Genomic DNA, 25,815 nt, shown 5'->3' on the forward strand with positions numbered 1-25,815 from the left:
CAGCTATCAGGCTCCTCTCCTGTGGAATCATCTTCCTGTTACGGTCTGGGAGGCAGACACCGTCTCCACATTAGACTAGACTTAAGACTTTCCTCTTTGATAAAGCTTATAGTTAGGGCTGGCTCAGGCTTGTCCTGTACCAGCCCCTAGTTAGGCTGACTCTCTCTCTCTCCTTTGCTAACATTCATGTCCTATTACTGCATCTTGCTAACTGGGCTGTTCTGGATGTCACTAACTCGGCTTCTTCTCTGGAGCCTTTGTGCTCCACTGTCTCTCAGGTTAACTCATATCGCAGCGGTGCCTGGATAGTGTGACGTGTGTGGTTGTGCTGCTGCCGTGGTCCTGCCAAATGCCTCCTGCTGCTGCTGTTATCGTTAGTCATACTTCTACTGTTATTATACACATATGATTATTGTCACATACATATACTATCATATATTAATATATACCTACAACATATTGTACCAAAATAGCCATAATTATTATAATATTATTACTTTCATTAATGTGGTTGTAAGCTACTGTCATTACCGTCTGTCCTGCATTTCTCTGTGTCTCTGTCTCTGTCTCTCTCTCTTTCTGTCTCATTGTGTCATACGGATTACCATAAATTTATTATGTTGATCTGTTCTGTACGACATCTATTGCACATCTGTCCGTCCTGGAAGAGGGATCCCTCCTCAGTTGCTCTTCCTGAGGTTTCTACCGTTTTTTTTTTCCCTGTTAAAGGGTTTTTTTGGGGAGTTTTCCTTATTCACAGTGAGGGTCCAAAGGACAGAGGGATGTCGTATGCTGTAAAGCCCTGTGAGGCAAATTGTGATTTGTGATATTGGGCTTTATAAATAAAATTGAATTGAACTGATAATGTCCTTGGCTTCTCAGTCAGATCCACCCCTCACTCCTCCACACCAACCGACTCTCATCTACATATGGACACTTCTGGCTCTGAAAAGCCAAGGCTGTGACGGCCGAAATGCCAAACTCAAGCCTTCAAGATAGTCCATAAACCAATGTGTGATGTCACAGTACAGCCATTCTTTTTACAGTCTATGGCTGAGCCATAGTGAGTGGTGCCCCCACAGTATCAGGAGGCATTATTGTCACTTTAAATTTTGGACACACCTCTCAGCTTAAGCTAAACACAACACATTATGTCCTCGGGCTATTCAGGATTCCCCACTGTGCAGTACAGAGTTGTCTCTGTGAAGTAAATGTCAGGCTGACATGAATTAATTCTCTGGTCCACCAAAGCTCAAGGAATAATTTCCATCCAGTCTCATGACCACCAGTATTAGTTTATCTTGTCCATCACAGTGAATGATTCAGTTAGCGGCTAAAAACCCCCCCCACATATTACTTATGTGTCAAATGCTGTTAAATGCATGTAAGTATGTAAGCTGTCCCATTTCTAATGTCATTATCAATTGACAAATTGGTCAACGTACATAATAATTACAGCACTCTCTTAAGTAAAAGCATTATAAAAGCAATTGAAGCCATCATTTATAGCATGTGTTAAACTGCCTTTCTAGAGGCACGGCTTCACCTACATGTAATATATGAAATTATAGAGTGTGACCTCTTTCACTGTCATAGTTTTTTGAAGCTTCTACAGAGGAAATTACTTCTGGATCTGAGTAAATTATCATAAGCAGTTCATCTGTCTTTTTTTTATTATTATTCTAATCTCCTTGGGACACAATAAGCAAAAAAAGCGTTTATATTAAATTGACATGACAGCTTGAATAAAGTTTTTAGATCAGGGCCACTTTGTAGGTGATTGATTCTAATTGTGGTGCTGCCATTACAGCGGTGACAAGTCACAGTGTCTGCTGCTGCTGGTGACAGTGAAAGCAGCAAAGGCTGTTGGTTTTCTAAATTATCTCAGTTTATTAGTGTCAAACTTTGGCATAAACTGTAGACATTATTGTGTGATTGTTTGGTTATTGTTGTGACTTTTAGACAAATACGTGCATGGTTTCTTTCTTTCTAGTAACTAAAGTAAGTAAAACTTAAGGCTGCTACAAGGACAGCTATGTGTTCTGTTTGCGTTTTCAACACCTGCCGTTGTTACAAGCAAACATGACGCATTCTGCTGAGTCACCAGTGAGTTAGTCCTTTACTCATTAAGCAGCTCAGACAACATTGTACATGTTATGTTTGTGATCCCAGCCAAATGTGTTTATACTAATGTATTTCTGAATTAGTTCATTTATCATGTGGGACCACCGCAGCCCCCAGACCAGCAATCCAGGTGTGCCGTGGGACTTTGTGATAACCACACTTTATTAATGCAAATTCAACTGGGTCTATAAAAGTTATGAATGCATTTTTAATTGACTGTATGTTGTGCACACCCATTTTCTAATAAAGTGACAAACTCTAGCTAAAAAAAAAAATTTAATTTAATTTAATTTAATTCCATTTAAAAAAAACTGTCAGGGTTTGAAGTTCTGTTTCCTGTTTTATTTTGACAGTCTGTTGCTTGCCTCCCCATGTCCTGTCAAGTTTCCCGCCACCGTGATAGTCTGATTGCTGTCACCTATGTCTCATTATCTCCCCTGTCAGGGTGTATAAGTCTGTGTCTTCCCTTTATTCTCTGCTAGATTGTCTTGTCCGTCTTCTTGTGAGCTTTACGGTGTTCTTCCTAGTGTGTATTCCTCGTGACATTGACCTTTTTTCGTATTCAGACCAGTGAGTTTTTACCTGTTGATTTGGTCACCTCTTCCTGTGCTGACTGCCTTTTGTGCACGTCTGCATTTGTGAATCAATCATCGTGTCTGATTTAAAAACAAAACAAAACAAAAAAAACCTTCACCTGGCTTTGTCCAAAGGTATGAAAACCTGCTCAGAAGCACCTCTAAAGCTCAAAGTAAAAACAGTTTCTCATTTATTTAATCTATAAAAAAATCTTTAAAGGAACATTTGAACTGCTGTTTCTATTGTGGGATATCAGCAATGGCCTTTTATTCCCTTGGCTATTTTGAGCCACACTGCTGAGCACAGAACGATAACGTGCACTGAGAGCTCCTCTTTTAATCTTCCTCTAAGAGAGGCTTTTGGTTATCAAACTCCCACCCGGGCCTGTGAATTTACCCGCAGCCACGTCAGTCACTTTGCCTCAGTGCTTCCGCTCCAACCACCACACTGTCTGAGATATTGGATTTATTCAACTTATTCTGTGTTTGATGGCGATAATCTGATTGCACATTTAGTTGATTTAATTTGCCTGAGACCAGGCCATGCAGGGCTGTTGACAGACTATTAGGCCATGGCGAGGGGGATCTCTCAGATGAGGCTGTGTGTGTGTGTGGTGAGCGTGTGTGCGTAAACTGAGAGGGTCTTCTTCATATTACATGGGGATGTAGTAGCTTTGGTAGATTGGGTTGCTTTGACCCAGAGTGTGTGTACCCAGGGGACTCTGCTCTGCTTGAGAGGGACGATAACGCGGCCTCTCAAACACAGCTAATGAGCTCTAACAACCTGACTGATGACGCTTGTGCATTAACCAAACCAATGAATCTGGTGTCTCTCTGCTTGCCTCTTGCCTTTCCTCCTCTCCTCTGTCTTCTGTGAAACAGAGTACATTATGCTAATTAAGCTGGGGAAATGTTTTTGTGGAGCTTAGCGACGCTTTTGTATCAGTCGCTTTTATCAGGGGAGACAAAAATTATGGGACTAAATGTTTGCAATTTTGAATTCTGAAGGGGAGAATAGTTGAATTTATCTACATGTGCTTGCTGGGTTGCAGGGTTTCTGACTTTGAATTTGCAAATTGGCACAGTCTGGATCACAATACATTTAAAAAAGACAGGTATTTTTAATTTCCGTTGTCAAATCACAGCCTGTATAGAATTCTGGATGTAGCCACCATGATGTCACCCATTGGTTTGAAACCTCAGGTTTGTCATTTTGGATTTTTGGAGCCAGAAGTGACCATATTTGGACAGGAGGGTGGAGATACTGTAACGCTAATGGTAGCTGCTAACTTGGTGTACAGCTATGAATAACTATAATACTACCATTATTAGATGACATGGTGGTGCAGTGAGTTTTTCATGTTCTCTCCATGTCAGTGTGGGTTTACTCTGGGTACTCCGGCTTCCTCCCACAGTCCATAGACATGCAGGTTAATTGGTGACTCTAAATTGCCCGTAGGTGTGAATGGTTGTCTGTCTCTATGTGTCAGCCCTGTGATAGTCTGGCAACCTTTCCCGGGTATACCCTGACCCTCGGCCAACCCTTAACAGGATAAGCTGTTATGGAAAATGAGTGAATACTAATGCTGTTATCTTGTGGACTTTGTCTTGAGTTTTCTGTTTGTGTTCCTTGTTTGATATTTAATCTGCTTTTTGTTTTATTTTGTAGGTTCTCTCTGGTTTTACTTCCTGTCTTTGTGTGTTTTCCCACCTGTTTTCTGTCACACCTGTCTCGTTAGTCCTTCCCTGTTCCCTGAGTCTTCCCTTCACACCTGTTCTGTATTAGTCTTGTATGCTCCACCCTTGTTGTCAGCCAATTTCCCTCCTTTTGCCCATGTCTTCCTTCTCCAGCTGTGCCTCGTCCTTCTGTGTATATATACCTGTGTTGTCAGTCCGTCTGTGTACCTTCTATGTTTGTCATCCTGCTTTCATCGGTCATCCATCCCTGGACATCATGTCTTTTGTAGCGACTTGTCAATGGTCAGCACCCACCTGTTACTCAAAACAGCCACAGCCTTAATTATAAATTTAAGCCTTAATAAAATGAGTTATGTGAAAATTCACCGCTTGTGCAGTTGTCTTAAAGGGGGAAATTAACTGTAAAGTCCAAAACCGTTTTTATCACCATGCTGTAAACATGTTTATTTCCGCTGTTAACTTGAGCAGTTTAATATGGGGGTCTATGGGGACTGACTCGCCCTTGCAGCCACCCTCAAGAAGCCATTCAGGGAACTGCAGTTTTTGGCACTTCTGTGTCGACTTCATTGTCAGCCCCAGAGGTTGCCACTTGTTTCAAGTAGTCAAACATCTATTCTTTTTGAGATTAATTAACCTGCAGATTGTGTGTACTGGCTTAATTGAAGTGTTTGTGCGTTGGTCTTGGGGTCATTTCTAACAAGCTTAACGAGCCAAAGGGATAAATTAAGGGCACATATTTTATTTCAGGGAAACTCTACACACATTACTGCTCTTAACATACCCAAGGACAGGTTAACTCTGAGATCAGCAAAATATACATGGTTCTTTGGTAATAATATTTGATGTTCCTATTTTTTCCCACGAGAACTTAAATGGGTCTAAAGATAAGGTATATGTCGTGATGTATCCACTGGCTAACCTTACAAAGGATGAAGCGGTTAATGCAGAGAAGTCAGTCCAGTTTTTTGCCTCATTTTGTTTGCATGAGCTGCTCCTGAGTGGGGGTGGAGTGGCGTGATGTATTGAAGCTGCTAAAGGCTGCCTGGTAAGGTGGATTTATATGCCAGTGAGAGAGGCTGGTAATTGATGACTCTGTGAAGTTTTACAGTGATCAATAGCTCAACCAAGTTAGCAACGAGCAGTTTAGATAAGCACCCACAGTATTTAATAGTTTTCCGTGAACTGTTACCAAACAGCAGAAAGAAAGATTTACTTTAAGAAACTTTTTTTTTTGTCATTCTTCACTTTATCTTCTCTTGGAAACATAGATCACACTGAGAAGTACTTTTTACCCATTTAGATACCAAGGAGAATGTGACAACACTGACATCACATCCATGAAGCAGGCCAGCCACCAGAAGAAAATGCTGGCAATGTACATTTCTGCAAACTATGAAATGCATTCGTACATATGCATATCAGTGTTTCTAAAGTGATGGAGTATAAGCTGACTTTGTCACCCAGAGGTGTAATGGATGGTATAACACCTAGATGTGACGCTGACCACTGTCTCAGACAAACAAAACCAGTTGTTTGTATGGGATCTTTCGCTGTTTGTCCCACGGCTTCTTAGTCCCCAAACATGGGTGTTTTTTTTAAGCAACCCGTTGCTGCTTTTCCAGCTGGGATTGGATATTTTAAACCAAAACATGATCTTTTCCTGACCACAATCAAGAAGCTCTGTGCCTAAATCTAACCACATGTTGACAGCATTGATGAAACATAATGTTTTATTGTATCCAGTACAAAATAACTTCCAAATGTAACACATCTTTGGTTTAGAGAATGCCAACATTTTTTCTAGCAATTGAGTTACATGCATATAGCTGATGATATACTGCATGTCACTTAGTTCAAACTAAAACGCTGATGTAATCCCTTCTGATGTAATACAGCCCAAAGCATGTCACAGATCACTCACACTGTTATATAGGCTTTTGAAGGCTTGCTGACATGGTGAGATATGGGGATGTTATATATTAATTTGCAAACATAAGCACTGTGCCCCTCCAGCTGTGCCACGCTAAAGATCCTGGGAACTGATGACAGCACTGAAGCCACCATGCAGCTGCCCTGAAAGCCTGAAAGCCTGTCAGGGAGAGCCGAGGGTGGGGGATAACACACAGGCTTTACAGCCCAATTGCAGGACACAAGACCAGTTCACAGGCCTCAGGGAGAAAACATGAACACAACATCTATTGACCTTTGCTCCATATATTTACTCCATGTGCAGTATGGAGTGCAGAAAAGATGCTGTTTCAAACCACTTCCCATCTTCTCATACTCCAGGGCATGTGGTAATTGTTCCATGCTGAAGTAAGCCCCTGTGGTCTTTGTTATTGGAAGGCAACCCAAGATCACAAGATTCTGAACATAATTAGTTTTAAAGGCACAACATGTTGTAAGTGGGTTGCCACTTCCAGAGCTGAAAAATGTAGGCAAAAGTGCTAAAAACTGCAGTTTCTTGAACGTCAATTTGACGCAGGTTTCACCCCTCACTCCTCCACAGCTCCACCCTCTCCTCCAAATATGGTCACTTATGTCTTTTCAGAAATTCAATATAATGATAACCAAAATGCCAAACTCAAGGCTTTGAAATCCAACACATTCTTCCTCTGACCTCATCACATATTGTCATGTGGTCATGGACCTTCCAAGTCCAGATACAACTTGAAAGGTACCCTGGGTGCGTTAGTGATTGACATTCTGGGATGCCCTGTCAAGTTCTGCCTGTTACATCTATTGTCTTCTTTCAAAATTCACAGGAATTTTACTGGTCACATACAGTCTCTTTCAAAATAAACAACTAACGCACGTAGTTGGCTTTGGGCGACAAAAACACATGGTTAGGTTTAGGAAAAAAGAACAGGATTTGGCTTTAGAATCTTACAGGACACAAACACCACTCTCCTGGGTGAAAGTTGGTGTTTGTTGGATCATCCACCAATCCTTATGCCCACCCCACTCGGACTTTTGCTGCCATAACTTTTGTTCCTGTCCTGCCGCATTTCCCCCTGATGCCACCAAGTGCCATTAATTTATAACGCCAACTGGGTGCGTATCATGGTGACGCTAAAGGACAGCTTTTTTTAGTCAGTGTCTGACACTGCAGTCACTGCCCAAGTGCCGGGTTTCGATGACCTCAGAGTGAGACTGGGTCCAAATAACTATGTCCATTTTTTCATTTAATCTAGAAGCTGGTTTAAAAATTTTGCAGCTAACGACTATTTTCTATGTAAAGATATGATGGAGCATTGGTGTCCTGAGTAGAGAATGAAGTCACCCTATCTCTGTGTGTGTTGTAATCCAGCGCATCCCGCTGGCTAGTTCATTGTGGCTGCTTTGCACTGCTCTCATACTGTGGTTACCGCTGATATCAGGACAGTGTTGTTCATAAACATCATGGGCTCTGTCGGCACAAGTGCGTTGTTAAGCGCTGCTACTGGAGTTAGCACTGTTATAGCTCCATGCTGAGAACTGTGTCCAGACAACTCACAGGCTTTGAACTTCACATGGAACCTCTTTAACTATTGATGCACAAATGAGCAACAACTGAAAACTTTATTACAGAAAGTTACAGAAATGGTCAGACACAGCCCCCTAAATTCTGACATAACTCTTTCTGAAGTTTTTCGACCATCTGGCAAGCAGCTCTTAGGGATACTGTTAAGTTGAAATTGCGTGGTTTCAATATGTCAGTGTGAGTTGACCAAACCAGTGACTCTTGGCCAAAAGCAAAACCACATGTGCTGTGAAACAACGGGAACTGCCCATTGGTTCGACAGCCCATTGGTTCGACATCCCATTGTTCCGACCATATTAAACTCATTGTTCCGAAGTCCGTTCCGAAATCATCATGATGCCCTGTGGTTAAGGTCTGGTTAGGTTTAGGCACAACAACCACTTGGTTAAGGTCAGGAAAAGATCATGGTGTGGGTTAAAATGAAAAAGAAAGTCACAAACACATAAGCCGTGAGCCTGCTGTGCCTCAAGCCGGTCGCGGCGCACCATACGCCCGCCGCGAGCCGTTCAGCACCGTGGACAGTCGGACTAATGGGATGTCGAACCAATGGGCTGTCGAACCAATGACATGGACCCAAAACCAACAGACCTCAGAGTTGAATCAATACTCACCCCTCTTGTAAACCAGCCTGCAGGACCAGCTGACCATCACAACTTGAATCACCAAAAAGCCACGAAGATTGATCTCTACATTATGAATATTCAACAGTACAGAAGACACAGCAACTTAAAATCCTCTTTCACTTACATTGTAATTTATTCTTTCACCATTTCAACAATGTTTGATAAGCAGACACAATATATGATGAACTGTATACACCTGAACACAGCCAGTTATAACTGAACGGTTCCTCACAGCAAATATACTGTACATAACCACCTTTAATAGAAAATAAAAAGGAACATACTGATTTGGGCCCTTTATAGAATACATTCAGACAGAACCACTCTGGTCCAGAAAGGGGAATGACCCAAGCTGCTGGCTTCAAAAACATACATAGTTATGGTCACAGCTTAAAATACATATATTAGCTTGAAATAAATTTAGAAATATATTTTGACCATACTTATATACTCTACTGAATACGATTTTACTCAAGGTGCACAACATACCTGTGTTACTGTTTCAGTATCCAAACATTTCTCCTGCTCTGGAAAACATGAAAAACACTGCAAACGCACCTCAGGGCACCAGCAGCGCCAGTGTGTGTGTCATGCTCCCAGCTCAATTCTCAGTATTTGGTATCTGCCTGCACTATTACAATCCTCAGCAGATGCTGATGAAAAATAGCCTCAGCCTGCAATTTTTTATTTGTTTTTTTTAAGCAACTCAACACCAGCACCTGGCTGAAGCGTAAATGCACAGAGCTATTATCTGAATGACAAACATGCTGCTGTTGTGCTGTAGTTTAGCTCTGAAAATGATAGAGGAAACACTGAGAGTCGCTTCTATAATAAAACACAGAGCCATGGCTTCCTGATGCCGCATATAGGCACAGCTTCATGTGTCATGCGTCACTGTCAGAGTTGGGTATAACGCGTTACTTTTTGCAGTAACGAGTAACCTAACATGTTAGTTTGCTGTTTGAGTAATCAAATACTTAAGTACATTTTCAAACAAGACATCAGTTACTTCCGTTACTTTTAGAACGCTGGTCCTTCAGCTCCGTTAAACCTATCAGTCTGAAAGAAGCCACGGAGCTTGTGGCTCGCTACGTGGTCCGAGAAATGCTGCTGTTGTCTACAGTGGAGTCTAAATAGGTGGAGTAGGACTTGCTGACAGACATATTTCAGACTCAGGACTTGCATTATGCCTGGTACACGCTACACGCTGGTACTCACCAGTTATCCCCGGTCGTCTTTCACGGCGTGTGTGATGTCATCAGATTATTCTTGTCCTATTTTTATTACTTTCACTATTATTTGAGTCACTGTGTCTGTTCATGTGCCAGCCGACATATTGTTGTAGTCACCTAAAAGCGTCAGCAGATGGAAAGAGCTACATTACAGCTACAGGAAGTTCTGAAAAATGTTTCAGAATAAAAGCCTATTTAGAAAATGGAGGGATTCTCTCAGCCGAGGTTATAAGGGGCTGAGTGTGTTGAGTTTGAAATGACGGTGCGATATGTTAACTTTATAAAGACACCGGAGCGGATAAAAAGTAAATATATAAACACACAGAGGGATTAATAAATAACGGAGCGTCTATAATGTAGTCTGTTTCAAATGAAGCTGGGAGCCTCTGCAGCTGTGGTGAGTAAAAGCCCCACCGCTATTTGTTAATGTTATTACTTTATGTCCGACTGTGAGGATGTACCATTGTTTGCTAGCTTGATGCTAATGACAGTAACGTTAACTCAGCGGGTTGACAAAGTGCCTCTGCTGTTTCACACCATCATTTCCCCTTTTTACTCTGTGTGGTAACATCCCTAGAGGAAATATTAAAATGCTGGGGTGTTGTTGTCATAGCTACAGTTGTCTACGGCAGCAGATCGTTGTGTGTTTCTACTGGTCAAAGTGACGGCTGTGATGGGAGAATTGGATCTCAGTGAAGGGCAAGTGGTCCATAACTTTAATTTTGGAGACAAAAAAATGTAGGCATAGCACCCTGTGGTCCATTGCCCAATAGGAAATGTAGAATACTCAAAAGTACTTTAAAAGTGCTTGAGTTACTTTTCTCAGGGAGTAACGTTGGAAGTACTTTTAAAGTAATTGAGTCACTTTACTCAGGGAGTAACGCAGTAACGTACTTTGGTTACTTTTTTAAAAAGTAACGCAGTAACGTACTTTGATTACTTTTAAAGTAACCCTTACCCAACACTGGTCACTGTGTATTCTAGAGTGGGACTGGCAGTGACCTCTGACCTCTGTGTGCAGCCAGTTGTGGTTTATATCAAAGCATTGCTTATTTGGCTGCACCCTGCAATTCATCCAACTGTAACACCTCCACAAATCTGGAATACTGAAACTACACACAATCATACTCACCTGAGAGTACACACACACACACACACACACACACACACAGACATGCTAAGAAATATATTGACAGCAATCAAATAAATCACCTGTATAAACACATATGTACACACAACATTTATCAATTATAAATTAACATTGTGCAAATAGTCATACATACAAAGTCATGATGAGTTAGCCCCTGCAAAAGATTTAGCAACTCAATGTTTAATCAATGCTCTGTGGGAGGCTTGCCTTCTTTAAAGGTCCAGTGTGTAGGATTTGGTGGCATCTAGTGGTGAGGTTGCAGAACTGAAACTTCTCCCATGTGCCAAGCGTGTAGGAGAACTAGCCAGTGTTTGATTTGTCCGTTCTGGGCTACTGTAGAACACCATATAAAGCTCCATGAAAGAGAACCTACTCCATGGGTGTTTCTCAAAGTCAAGGATCTTTTCTTGGGAGGACCCGTCCCCACACTCTGTAATGTTCTACAGTTTTAAACAAATGCATCAGTATTGTCAGAATCACATGACTTTTAGGGAGAATATATTTCTGGATGGTATTTAAGAGTAAGTGGAGAGTAAGTTCTAAATTGTAATTAACAGTATATACTCAGACTCACACACAGAATCACTCTGTCATTTCAAAGTGATCCATATTTTCTGTGTGTATCACCACGCGAACTCCGCCACACTAATATGAATAGCAGATCTGATCTGATGAGCCGTGCTGCTCTGAAATAGCTGACCCACTGCCTGCACATGATACCGCCAGGTAATCCTCTGAAATAAGTTCACCTCAAAACAAATGAGTGATGCTTTATCCTGTAGGATATTCTAATGTGTCTACTCTGGCCGTCCTCACCGCGATTCCCCCCAAAAAACACACCTATTGAAACTGACAGAATGAGAGTGGTTATCATGTGAATAGTCGGGGGAGGAGGGGAGGGGGACACTTAGCGCTCCATCTCTGCTGTGAATTATTCATTTAAAAACTTTTATGTTTTATCTAAATCACATTATTTCAAACAATCTCATTTGGCAGTGGACGCATTGGAAAGTGTACATTATGAGGTTTCTGTCAATATATTTTTTCACGCTTGTATGATAAAAACTCCTGGAGACATTAATCCAAATAAATGACATCTATCAGTCCATCGTGAAACTCGGAAGGATCCTTGACATTGGAACAGTCCCTCAGCGGGGGTCTATGACATAGCATCCTTCAAATTCGGCCGTTTGAGGATCCCTCCTTGACTTTGAGAAACACCCCATATGTGGATATATAAATGGTTCATTTAAAGATAACGAAAACACAATGATTCTTACTTTAAGGTGATTAGAAACTAATGAAAACATAGTTAAGAGTATTATATACTATTATTGTCAGTAAATGCCCCTAAATCCTACACTCTGAACCTTTAAAAAGCAAATACAGTGTATTCAGAGGCAAATGTACCACTGCTAATTTGGCTTTCTTTGTCACTAGAATGCTGTTTGTTCTACTTTTAGGGTGCAGAGTTTTGTTCTAAGTGTCCACAGCGCCTGCAGACGCAGGATAAGGCTGAATATTTAAACACTGTGTATACAGAGTAACTGGGCCGGGCAATCATTAGCAAAGGCTTTCAGAGAGAGGAGATACTGATGTGATGTCACTGTGCGGCACCCATCCTCTGCGAATGACTCACACAGCTTCAAACTTGAACTCACTAAATATGCAAAAACTTGCAGAAACAGCTGTGTGCCAGAGATGTCATGTTACTCTTGAGTCACGGTGTTGAATTCATACTTAATGCATGGGCGGCTTTACAGGTCATGTCTATATGCTGTGTATTTTTATCCTTGATATGAGTGCACGGTTTCCCCTGTCAGCTTTCGTCTTGAGGGTTGAGTGGGCTCCTGTGTGGAAGTTTATATAGTTTCATGCCAAGGCGTTTGAGTCAGAAAACATCTTGATGGCACGGGGAAGAGAAATCATATTTAACGGCACAGAATTGCAACTATCCCCCCTTGGAAAAACAGCTGGCACATTTACACAGTTAACTGTAGCACTCTGCAGTATCCAAGATTGACACCTATGTAAAAAAAAAAAGACTTATTTTTATTGTAAAACACCTAGTCAAGCGATGATCGTTATTTATAATTCACTATCTCTTGACCTCTTGTAATGTTTGTATAAGCCAGGAATGACCTGGTGAGAGCAGCTGCCAATTTCCAATGTCCCCTGGATGAGGCTGCTTGAACAGCACTGTGGTCACCTTACTGTATGAAGTACAGCCAGCACAATGTTTTCTGTACATTTTCATAAAAGTCAGTATGGACAAGAAACCATTTACAGATATCAGAGCAACGCAAAAAAAAAAAAAAAAAGGAAAACGTCTCTGTTCCCTACCATCTTGTTTTGAGTCACTTGTTTGGTCTTTTTTGTGTATGCAGTTCAATGTCCAGCTTGTCTTTAACCTCCAGTACCACAAAACACACATTTGATACACAGCACGATTTAAAGCAGAGGCTCAAGCAAGGACCCTGTTTCTTTTTTTGTTTCTGTAGTTGCTATTTGAGGTTTCAGGTTTTTTTCTTATTATTTTACATGGCTTATCTGCCTTGAGATGCTGTCATTGCACCGTTCAACATGCAGTAGTTTCTTTCACTGTATGGCAAACGTCTAAAAAAATCCATTCGCAAAGCTCACAGAACATTAGACACCTCAGTGTGAGAGTCTGCGGTAATATTCTCCCTTCTCTGGCTGCGTGCCTGCTTGTTCTCTCAGCGACACCAATCTCTGGGCAAAGACTGCTCTGACAGATGAGTCTATCAGCCCAGCTCTTCACAGCCACCCAGGGAGATATGTCAGAGCCAGATTAGAGCTCACGGCCGTCCACCTTTCTTCGTCGAGTTCTCGCTCCCAGTGCCTTTCACAGGTGGCTCTCCATGTTCTTTCTCTGACCCTCACAACACTGCACCTTGTCCGTAGGGCTGATGTCCTCCAGTAGGGTGCAGTTGCTGATGGTTCCCTTGTGAACCGGGGAGGAGCACTGGTCTGCCTCCTTACTGTGGGCCATACCGTTTTGGCATCCACCCACGAGCATGTGCGTCTCCTCGGGGCTGCAGACGGGGGAAGAGCTTTTGGCGATGTCTGGGAGATGAGGCAGTCGAGAGACGTGATTCAACAGGCTGGCTGTCTTGGTGTTGGGGGTATTGCTGTAGGTGTGGCGGTACTCCTCCTCGATGTTCCTCCCTAGCTTCCAACGCTTCCACGTCTTCAGGATCTCTGACTGCACCTGAGGAGAGACAAAAGCAGACGTTATTAATGTGATAGCGGGCGAAAAGTTGGGGGTCGACAAAGGTGTTTGTGTTGTGCAAATGCAGACACTCACTTCTTTGTTGACAAAGCAGTACAAGATGGCCACCAAGAGACCCTGTGGAGACAACCAGTACTGAGTCAGTCTGATAGAAATAGAATGAGAGTAGAACAGACAAATCAACATTGCAAGATACTCAGAGCAACTGGCATTTACCGTTGCCATTGCAATTGTATAGCGGGCTAACTTCAGTGAGTATCTTCTGTCTTAAGTGTAAAGCCTCATGTCTGCACTTGTCGTCTCTGACTTCTTACTGTCCTCTCTCTGTCGCCCTCTTCATCAAGGCGATTCCCCTGGTGGCTGGCTATAACCTCGACTCACGTCATCCGTGTCCTCATAGCGAAGAGGTCACTGTCATTATGTCACAGTGTGACACAGCCAGTTAGCAGCACAGATAGCACATTATACTAATGTAATCCCTCCTGACACTTGAGTAAATACAGGTCCCGGGGGAAGGGAAACTCAGACATGCAGCGACTGGATGGATCGCTGAACAAGCTCATCTTGAACGGCACTTAGACACGATGAAAGAGTAACTTTTTACTGTTAGTTTAGTAAAGCGTGAATGCCAAGATTTGGATTTGATTGGAAGATTGATGTAATTCTTCCACTGAATCTTGTTAGATTCTTGTTAGATTGACTCAAATTTGAGAACAAAGGCAGTGATTTAAACTTGTTTTTTATCCTGTTAGGCATGTCTTACCCATTTATCTCCCTCATCGTTCATTTCACACATCTTCCTCACATGCATTATATGCTTCCTTTTTCAATTTTGTCTCAGTACGCTAACTACAGGGGAGAATTATGAATCATAAGATGTACCACCAATTTCTCAACTCTCATCTACACCCCTGATCTAAGCTGAGTGATGCTGAGCTATTCCATAAATTATGCAGTCTTTGTTTTTGTCTAACTTACCGCCTCATGGTTGTATGCCCCTGCAAACAGTACAAGTTGCAGTTACAGTTACATTCATGCCTGTGCAGGCTCAAATGCTACATATTCTAAAATGTGAATGCTTCACACACATCTTCAACCCGGCTGCACAAAAGATCTGTACAAACAACAAAGTTTCAAGGTGGTCATCCAAGGTTAGTGTCACCAATACAGTAACCGACCAAATGTCTTCCCTTCTGCTCCTGAGTCTTGGCGTTCAACAATGGACAGAAAAGTGTTTTTGCAGAACACTATGATGTCACAATGCCATTTTATCCTGTTTGACATAAAATTTTGTCATAATTGTCATAATTAGTGTATGAATTCTTTAGTTATAGCCAAGAACATGTTTATGAGGTCAGTGACTTTTGACCACCAAAATCTAATCACTTCATCTTTGTGTCCAAGTTAACATTTGTGCCAAAATTCCCTCAAGGCCTTATTGAGAAATCACATTCACGAGGATGAGATGGATGCAAGGTCACAGTGACCTTGACCTCTGACCACCAAAGTCTGGTCAGTTCTTTATCAAGTCCAAGTTAATGATTGTACCATATCTGAAAAAAAATTCCTAAAGGTATTCTTGAACTATCTGCTTCACAAAAATATGATGGACGCAAGGCCATAGTGACCTTGACCTTTGATCACTTAAATCTAGTTAGTTTATCCTTGAATCCAAGTAGATGTTAGTGCCTAATTTGAAGAAATTCCCATGGGGTGTTTTAAAAAAAATTAATGAGACGGAGAGACAAACAGATGTATAACCCGAAAACCAACCTGGAAGGAGGAGAAGAAGAGGTCGCTGAAGAGCTTGGTGAGACGAAGCCCGATGGTGGCTTTCGTGGACTCGTCCGTCACGAAGATGAAGACCATCTGATGGATGCCCAGCAGAGGGATCAGGGTTAGAGTCGACTTAGCCAACCTGAGACGGAGGGGGATGAGAGACGAGGAGAGGGAAAGCACAGAATAAGACGAGAGAATGGTGCGATGTAAATAGCAAAGCTGTTGCAACACTTGAACTCACCTGAATTTGTAATCTGTGTATCTCATTTGGTGCGCTCGAAGTTTTGACACAAGAATTTTGATGATATGGATGAAGATTAGGAAGTTGATCTGTGAAAGAAAGAGACACTGCCAAGCTGAAACCTTGCTCAAACAAAACATACAATAAAAGGTACTTCCAATAACTTCTGCAGGTAAAACCTAAACTACCAGTGCGGACTGATTCATATAGTGGGAAGTGCAAAACATTTTTTGAATCTAATTTGAGTGAATTGACCCTTTAACATTATTACTTACAGTAGAGGCACATCAGGGGAGCCTCTGACACGAGCTGACATTTAAAGGATCAGCAGGTGATTCTCTAATGAAAATCACTTATGACGTGACATTTATATTATAATTAAGTCTTTGCTGGTCATTTGGCTTCAACAAAGGAAGAGAAAGGACTTAATTTGTACATACGGTCATGTGTGCAGGCATTTTGTGTTTATTAGAAACACAGTGCTACTCCACGTACTGTGTATGTACCCCCTCAATGTGCATCAGCATGAACACTGTATGCATGTTATTTCATGTTTGCCTAGACTTTGATCTTTGACCAGTCAGTAACAAAATCACATGCTCTTGCAGCGACACACGCACATACAAGTGTTTACTACTGAGCTTTCTGCTCTGATGTGCACCCTGTTGGGACCAGGACACAGAGGGAAACACTGAAATGGGAAGCAGCCCTCACGTCTCTGCGACAACTCAAACACAGGAATTCCTGTGAGATACAGGCCACTTAGCAAAAAGATTAATGCATGGAAAATGCCAGGATGTCTGTGTAACTGGTCTGGCATAAGAGCCATGACAAATGGGACTTATGTAAAAGCTCAGAACTGATCTTTGCAGAGTACATCTACGATAAAGGGCCTGGTCATGGCGTGAATAGAGTTTAAATGTGTTAGCAAAAATCATATTTCTTTAATCCAAACACTTTTGACTCTGAAGATGTTTCACAGATGTTCCCCCTACAGCACAGACAGCCTTTTACACTTCGTGAATAAATGAGGTGTATTTAATATTGTATACTATATGAATGGGGAAAAGCAGAAACGCAAGAGTGGTGGGTGAATATGAGAGGTTTTAGTGTGAATGCACTTTTTTGTTGATGTAAAAAAACATATGCATGTGGCACTTTGGATTCAAGTGTTTAGGAAAAGGCGTATCATGATGTGAAAGGAACTTGTGTATTGGTAAATAAGCAGGAGACAGCAACAGAATAAGAGTGAGGAAGGTGAAATTACCACAACTGCCAGCAGTATCGGAGAACGGATGATCCACCAGTAACTCATGTTTATATTTTGGCCCCAGCACCTGGGAGAAAAAAAAGTGTTGGAGGGAACATCAGTGAGACGACTAGAAACACCTTTCAAACAGGTTCACTCTGACACACAGGCTTTCCTCTCTCTGGCTGATGAAATGCCAGCGACGAATGACACCAGACATCTTTGGGTTTTTAAGCTTTACATAACAACACATTGTGTCTGCGGTTTTAGAAAGCGCAGCTTTAAAATCCCTTTCACCCCCATTACACTAGACCTTTAGAGATTGCATAATAAAGGTTGGCAACATGAAATATTAAAAACGTGCCAACACAACTCCTACTCTGACTTAGTCTGACTTAAAACGCGCCTGTATGAAAAGTTTAATTACAGCAAACTCTTTGTGTAGTAGTGATGGACGGAGTTTATAAGTTTATATTAATAAAGGTGAAATTTTAATACATCGATGCAGCATCTACTTGTACGTACGTAGGCTATGTGCGCTCATTACATTGTTAAAGAAATATCACTGTCCAACAATTTGTCATTTGAGGGGGGAGTAGCAAACTTCCAAGTAACCTTTACAGCCTTGTGCTGCATTTATGTGATGTCAGAATATTCTGTTTCCTTTGTCTTCATAATCAACGTGTTGTTAAACGCTCTGAGCCATCAAATAAAACACATCTTCTTTCTAAAGCCTATGTTGTTTCCACATTACAATATCAGCTCATGAACAAACCAAAGTCAGAAAAACCACCATTGCAGGAGCACAGGAATACACTGCTGGCATTGTCTGACAAGGGTCTTGGCTCAAGTCTGATTTTATCGGTCCCAGGTTGTTCATTCAGCGCTGTTCCTGCACTACACTATGACACCTTACAGATTCATGAGCACATGAACGTTCAACAGGCTGACCCGGTACATACTGGACACTATAAAGAGTTGTTAAAAAAGATTTGTGTGTTCAATTTTTGTCCATCCCTGTTGCGCAGTAATTACTTGTTGAATTGCACATGAGCTGCTGAGAATCAACGGGACTCCCTGAGAAACTTTTCACCCAGATGGGCGTGGTTTTGCAAGCTCCGTGACCTTTGTGCAGAACAGAGATCCTGAATTAATGAGAAGTTGGACTGTGTGGTAAAGTACGAGCTAGTTTTATTTCTACAGCTTGAAAAATGAGGCAAACTGGACAGAATAATACGCACACAATATGAGCTCAGTTTATGTATATGGTCTGAAACCTGTTTACATGCAATCTGATAGTCTGCCTTGTAAGCCTGTTTGGGCTGGGCATTTTGATGAGAGGTACTACACTGATAACAGACCCCTCCATCTCAGTGTTTTTTTGCCCTTGGATGTAATGTATTTAATCTAAATGTCCGTATATTTTCACACTATTTAATTGTACATATTTTCCAGTGTAACATGATGGTCATTTTGAGAATTTATCAGCTGTTGGGTAAAAGTCAGTTAAAATTCTGCAGGGAAGTCTAACGTAAGCCACGTTTGTATCTTTATAAATCGATGAAAAAACATAACAAGACATCATCTCTGTTTGAAGTTCCTGTTAAGTGTGAGGTCTCTGGTAGGTTTAATATGGAGTTAAGGCAAAAACTAGGTTATTAAACAACATTTTAGGACATAAGGCACTGCCCCTGGGTGGAATTACAAGTTTTTAGGGAGTCTATCTGCAAGCTATTTTTCTGATAAGAGGTGTTGTTATGAGTGTGGAATTACCACAAATTAGCTTAAATGTAAAATGTTTCGCAGGGTCTGATAGCAGCTATGGATGGAAGGAGTGAGGAAATAAAAGAAGAGAGGGAGACAGAGGACTGTGGACACTTACTGTTGATTTTCATATAAGTATTTAGCGATCACCCAGGGCACGAGGAATATTAACGGGGTACCTGTAAAGAAATGAGAGCTGTCTAAATGCAAAACAGTCATTTCGTACACCAGCGTTATAGTTGTTTACGTTTTTCTGATCTCACTGAATTTCCTTTCATGCACAAAGTGTCATACAGCACATAATTACCTTGCATCCTCTGACTTAATATTCCACTCAGACACACCTAAATACACACTCGCAGACACTTAGCAGCAGCTCACCCCAGCCAATGCACAGGTAGATTTTGAAGTAGTTCCTCTCTGTAAACACAGTGATGACCAGGAGGTTGTGGAGGTAGATGCCTTCCACCAGCAGCCAGTAGCTGTTGGCCATGATACTGTACTGCATCATCACCATGGCGATGCGGCAGCTCACCACCATCTGCGAGATGGCAAAGAGGTTTATTACACACATGATGAAATATCGAGCTATCTGATGCTGAGCGTCATTTAGTGATGTGGATGGTGAGAGCAGCGCCGCAGCAGATGGGAGCTCCTTCTGCCGCCAGGATTCAGGCTATGTGCCAGCAGCCACGAGATTTTCCAACAGCAGCAACTTTAACCTCAGCCACATCCAGCTGTGACCTCCCAAACAAACACAAGTACTCTACACATCAAATCACATGGCTGACCCTGGCCCCTTTTATGAATAATTAGCGGCTACAATTATCTCTGTGGTTACCATTACCCCTCACAATAGAGTTTCATTGTACTGTTATACAAATCATAATGGTAGCATCACATACCCTGCTACTATTCTTTGTACAATCTTTGATAGCTCTTATGCAGTTTGATGTTTTTATGTTCTATTATTATGTGCATTATTCATAAGGTATACCATAGACTGTATGGGGTGCACAAGCATAATGGCTACATCAAATAAGCAGCATTATAATGAGTACTTTGATGCAGAGCAGTTCAGCTGCAGATAATTAAATTATTAAAGACACAAAAGCAGCTTTAAGTGCTTTCTAGTTCTATTCTGTTTGGCGCTGTCCCAAATTTTTCACTTTATAACAATTGCTGCAGTGAGGAGGGAGGTTAAATGTTATATTTTGCTTTTTAAAATTTCAAAACTCTCTCTCTTTCTTTCCAAAAAAGACACATAACTCTTCCCATAGCAAAAAAAGAAAAACAAATGACTCCCTTTGTTGTTCAGCTACAGATCACCACTGACCTCATTGCTGACCAGCAGCTCCACTGGAGGAAAGGACGCCTGGGGAAATCCCTGCTCCTGGTCTCTGCCAAAGTCCCGCAACGGTGTGTTGGCCTCCAACAGAGCGTCTTTGATGAGGATGGACAGCGCTCGCAGGATGAAGGAGGCAAACAGGTTCATGTGGATGTTGTTCCTCATGCAGTGCAGTTTTCTTATGAATGAGAAGCAACAATGGTCAGTCCCTTTTCCACCGCAATAATAAACTACAATATAGCTTTCTGATTAAAGGAGTAGTTTGACATTTGGGGAAATATGGTTAGTCACGTTCTTTCTATGAGGCAGATGGGGAGATTGATGCTACTCTCATCTTCACAACTGAACACCACTGTTCTGATTTTTGAAGATGTAAAAAAACTAACATTATGCTGCAAACAAACTTCATCATAGTCACATGACTTCAGCGTCACCACCACAAGGAGGCTCTAAAGCTGCATTAGATGTGATGACATACTGTCATTTAATTTCCACAGACCTCATTTCAGGTATCTAATCAAAAATCAATTAAAAAAACATGATAACTTCGAGATGAGGGCACCCGAAGTGAAAATATGCTAACACATTTCTGTGTTTTAGTACAAATTCCTGCTGCAATTTATCAATTTAAATGTAAGTTTTCCCTTTCCAGCTATGTCAGAATCTACTGGAATTGTTATCTTATACTTCTTAGAAAAGATTTCAACAAAAAAATCATCATTACCTAAAGAATATGAGGATGCCAAGCGCCAACACCAAAGCCACCAGTGATAAGGAATAGCCCACTGTGTACATGATCCGAATGTGGCCATAGTACTGCTGCATATTAAAACACAGACAGACACGTTTAGATGTATTTCCTATGTCAGATTTAACAGGAACATCTCATATGTGCTCTTTAAATGCTTCTTTGTTTCTGTGAAGAATAACAAGAGCTATTTCTTACCTGACCTGGATCATTAAAGTCACACTCGCTGGTATTCTTCGTAGTTGCCCACTGGCCGTTTGCATCACAGTCCTGATATACCATGCCATGTTTAACTTAACACACACAGACACACAGACACACAGACACACACACACACACACACACACACACACACATGGTCTCTGTGATTTACAGGAGGCTTCATTCATCACACACAGCTGTCAGCAAAATAACGGCCATACAGTGTGTATCTGCTGACCCAAGTGTCTCTTACCTTTATGGTACCATGGCAGATACCACGGACATGGCACACTGACAGTGGTGTTGGGGAGTCCATCAGGCCAACAGGCATACAAGCCAAATTCCCTCTGGCACATGAGGCCTGGAGATGAAAGAAAAAAAATTAATATGGGTTGTTTTTTCATACAACAACAGCCCTCACACACTATGTTTTTGTCTGTATCTATAGCCTGGAGTGGTCTGAGGCATTGAATACAGTAGCATGTCTTTGAAGTGATGGCTGCTGGTAGCCATTATGGCGTCTGTACACCTCATGGTCTTTCATTTTGACTTCAGAGTCCATCGGGGACTTCTATCTGCTTACACCACACCTTTCATCTTCTCAACAGAGGATGTAAACAGCGCTGGCTGTTAGTGTATGGACAGGATGTTCAGGTGTTAAAAGTCTCATCTCCTCTATGCCTGCTAATTTGCTGTTACACTCATGGGGGTGACAGGACGGGTGTATGAGTGCCACAGAGTGGTGTGATTTTGTGCGCATTGTGGGAAGCAGCCTTTTTTTTTTTTTTTCAAAGTTGGAGCGTCTGTGTTCCTCACCTCTAGTCCACAAGCTAACAGACTATAATGTACCTGAAGGGCAGCATTCTCCGTGCAGTTAAACGCTGCTGATGGAGCGAACTGAATCCAGAGAGCAGAGAGTGTGGTGCAGCAAATAGAAAACTGTGAGCGGCTGCAAGCAGAGTGATTATACAATGGTTTGAGCAGGGAGCGGAAATTGCTGCCGCTCCACAGTCTGGTGACAGCGCGACCTAATCATTACCAGCTCTACTGCATTAGGTAGTTGCCACTGCACCACAAGGTGAGGGTGAATGCTGAATTTCTCTCTCATGTGAATTCAAATTATATATATGAAAAATATCTCTTGTATATCTAACGTCTAAGGAATGTTGTCAGGGCAGCGGAGATGATTTTGGATTCATAGCGTATCATAATGCTGCCCTTCAATGTTTCTCTAGATAAAAACTTTAATGCCTACAATCTTGATTAATTGCAGAGGGTACAGTCAATAACAGGTGGGATTTGAGATGGGATTTCAAGGATGTTACGCTGTCAGACTGTCGAATGTGTGAAGGTAGGGAGTTCCAGAGCCTGGGGGCAGTGCAGCTGAAAGCCCTGGCACCCATAGTGCTGAGGCGTGAAGTGGGGATGGTCAGGAGAGCAGCAGAGGAAGAGCACAAGCAACGGGAGGGGGTGTACTCCTGGAGGAGGCCAGAGAGATAGGTGGGAGCTAGGTGGTGGAGGGCTTTGAAGGTGAGCAGAAGGTTTTTGTACTGAACAGGGAGCCAGTGTAGTTGGATGAGAATGGGCGTGATGTGGTCAGAAGATTTGGTGCGGGTGACGATCCGGGCAGCAGGGTTTTGAATGATTTGAAGCCTGTTGATGAGTTTGGTGGGAAGGCCAGAGAATACCGCGTAACAGTAGTCAATACGAATGAACAGAATGAAAGTCCAGTGTTTGCTGACCCATCCTAAACCCTAACCTTGGCCTCTGACTTGATAAGTGCCCTTTTTCTTTTAATAATTTTACAATTTAGTTTTTAAATTTGGCCCATGCCATCAATTCTCACTTTGAATCATGTTGTATGCACATGCTGGACACCCATGTGAGTGTAACCCCTTGACCTCCCTTTTCAGCTTCCCTTGTTGTCACAGCTACCACAGTTCCTTCCTTTATGGACAACCTGGTAACGATAATGTTTGCAAGCGTCTGCATTGTTCTTACTAGTATGAAATTAAAACACTTTTAAAACATCTCAATACAGCCAGCCTAACATAGGCAACAACCCACCATTTTGCTTAACAACAAGTAAGATAGCTTGCTGTAAAATCACACTGTCTCGCTCCAACTCTCTCGCAGATTCGGGGTCACCGACTGCCTGAAACGGGCAAAGACAGATGCCAAATTTGCTTTCCCACTTCCATATGTCTCTATAAACCAAAACTCAACTCAAAATAATGTTAACATCTCCCACACTGCAGCTCTGGTAATTCATTTAAACTAATTTGATGTGCTGGACGAACACGGCGTGCACAAAGATGCAAAGGAACAGATGAGCATGTGTCTGTTCTCTGCAATTCTTTTAGAATATTCAAAGCTTATTTAGAAGGTAATTTTAAGAATTAGTACGTGACTGATTACAGAAGGAGAAGAAAATGGGGAGAGGAGGAGAATGTATAGAGAAGAGGAGAGCAAAGAGAAAGGAGTGGAGAATAGATTGATGACGAGGAGGAGAACATAATTGGCCTGATTGTTGCAGCTGAACATAGGCATTTGGAGTGTAGATTGGCTGGTTTGTTGCATTATTATTTTTTAATTTTGTTGAGACTTGTTGAGTGGTTATTGTATAGACCACTAAAGCCTTCACAGTGTGGCATTGTTCTCTGTTGTTGCCTATTATTGATGACTGTAGAGAGGGAATGTGTAGGTGTAGCAGCTGCAAGGTACATCTAGTACAGGCCTTGAGAGAGCTCATATGTAAGCCAGACAGACACCTTCTCATTACTGTGCACAAATGTTCTGTCTGTACATAGTCCTCAAGAGCCTTTCAGGTGCTTATAGAAACTTATAACACATAAAACTTTAAGCGCACAGTTTTTCTTGCTCGCAAAGGTGTGCCCTTTTTATCAGCTTGAGCACCTGCCCAAAATGTCCCTGCATGTCCCCACCTAACTTCTCTCTTGAATACCTATGGGGTCATAACACTAGAAGTATGCTATACAGGATTGTCAATAACTCTTTGCTAACAAGCTCACCAGCTAAAGTGAAAGAGAGTCGCTTTTGTTTGGAATTTTCTGTGTCTCTTAGATGCTTGCTCTTAATGGTCTGGCACCTTTTATAAAGCCCTGTCCTCCCCTGAGTGCTGTAGGGGTAAAGATCTAAACACAGAAAATAAGAAAATAGAGAAAGAGGCCAGAGTCTCTGCAGAAAAATACACTGCCAAACACTAGGTCATAAGTGATGAATGAGAGGGATTACTGCACATTGTTTTATAGGAAAATTCTGCATTAACCACCGCCCATTGCATGACAATGTTGAACCAAGGAATTCATGTCTCCACCAGGACAAAGAATTCTAATTGGCTTTCAGCTGGCACTGTTTCTGTGGTGCTGACATGTTGTTTCAACACAATACGCTCCACCACCGTGTCATGCTAATGGTATTAAAAGATCATCAAAATTTTTAAGTATCTCTGTGAGACCAGGTCGCAAAGAACACAAATGACGAAGACTTTCTTTATGCTTTATCCATTCACAATTCTCTCTCTATCCCACTCCCACCACTTCCACCAATCAGCTGACTATGGGTGCTCCCTCCTCCGGTTAGCCAATTAAACTTTGCTACAGTCTCCTTCAGCCATTCATGCTGCTGCCAAACTTTAAATCTGATCTCCTCTCTGCTCCTGTCAGCTGTCATTTCAGGTGGAATCGCCTCCAGTCACCTTTTCCAGGGCTCAGGACAAAAGCCCACTCCTCTTCATATCTCATCTAATCACCACCATCACCACCACCAGCATCTAAACTCCATAGGGGGAGATCCCTAATCTACCACGTCCTTACCACCCTCCAGGAATAGATGACATCACGATGGGGGTCAAATCACTGAAGACTTTTCTCATTTCTCTTACTTATGTGCACTTTTAAATAATTATTCTTTTCTCTCAGAACAAGTCTGTCCTGATTGACCTCCAAATAAATGTTTATATGTTGCACCGTATCTGCTGGATGTGTAAATAAGCAACTGTATGCTAACAAGTTTGCAATATCAAATGGAGAAGATGATTAGTTACTGCAGTTTTGTCCATTGAAAATGAGTTACATGTTAAGCTGCTAAGCTCACCGGTGCTTGGCGGGTCTCGGCTGATGTTGCGCTCACACTCCTCCCTGTACAATTTCCAGCTCTCCTTCACCTTATCCAGAGAAGCAGCAGGAGACACCTGAGGAAACAGTGGGGCATATGCAACAAAAAACTCCAGTTACACGAGGAGGGTCTGTTATTTGTGTACTTATCGATGTAGTGTAAGCAGGTGG

The 25,815-nt window shown here is 41.9% G+C and overlaps 1 protein-coding gene across 2 annotated transcripts in view; it reads right to left on the minus strand.

The window, feature by feature from the left end:
- Positions 1-13,224: 13,224 nt before the first annotated feature.
- The window catches only part of gcgra (glucagon receptor a), a 59,822-nt gene continuing 47,231 nt past the window's right edge, over positions 13,225-25,815 (minus strand). For both annotated transcript variants that reach the window (XM_049561893.1, XM_049561894.1), the window contains exons 3-14: positions 25,625-25,721; positions 21,762-21,869; positions 21,506-21,600; positions 21,284-21,378; positions 20,548-20,737; positions 19,593-19,752; positions 19,330-19,390; positions 17,466-17,535; positions 16,199-16,287; positions 15,952-16,096; positions 14,254-14,295; positions 13,225-14,157 (exon numbers count right to left, since the gene is read on the minus strand). In XM_049561893.1, the coding sequence (XP_049417850.1) occupies positions 13,792-14,157; positions 14,254-14,295; positions 15,952-16,096; positions 16,199-16,287; positions 17,466-17,535; positions 19,330-19,390; positions 19,593-19,752; positions 20,548-20,737; positions 21,284-21,378; positions 21,506-21,600; positions 21,762-21,869; positions 25,625-25,721 (1,518 nt within the window). In that variant the 3' untranslated portion in view covers positions 13,225-13,791. The remainder of the gene's footprint in view (positions 14,158-14,253; positions 14,296-15,951; positions 16,097-16,198; positions 16,288-17,465; positions 17,536-19,329; positions 19,391-19,592; positions 19,753-20,547; positions 20,738-21,283; positions 21,379-21,505; positions 21,601-21,761; positions 21,870-25,624; positions 25,722-25,815) is intronic.

This window comes from Epinephelus fuscoguttatus, linkage group LG19, assembly GCF_011397635.1.
Source record: "Epinephelus fuscoguttatus linkage group LG19, E.fuscoguttatus.final_Chr_v1".
Lineage (NCBI taxonomy): Eukaryota > Metazoa > Chordata > Actinopteri > Perciformes > Serranidae > Epinephelus > Epinephelus fuscoguttatus.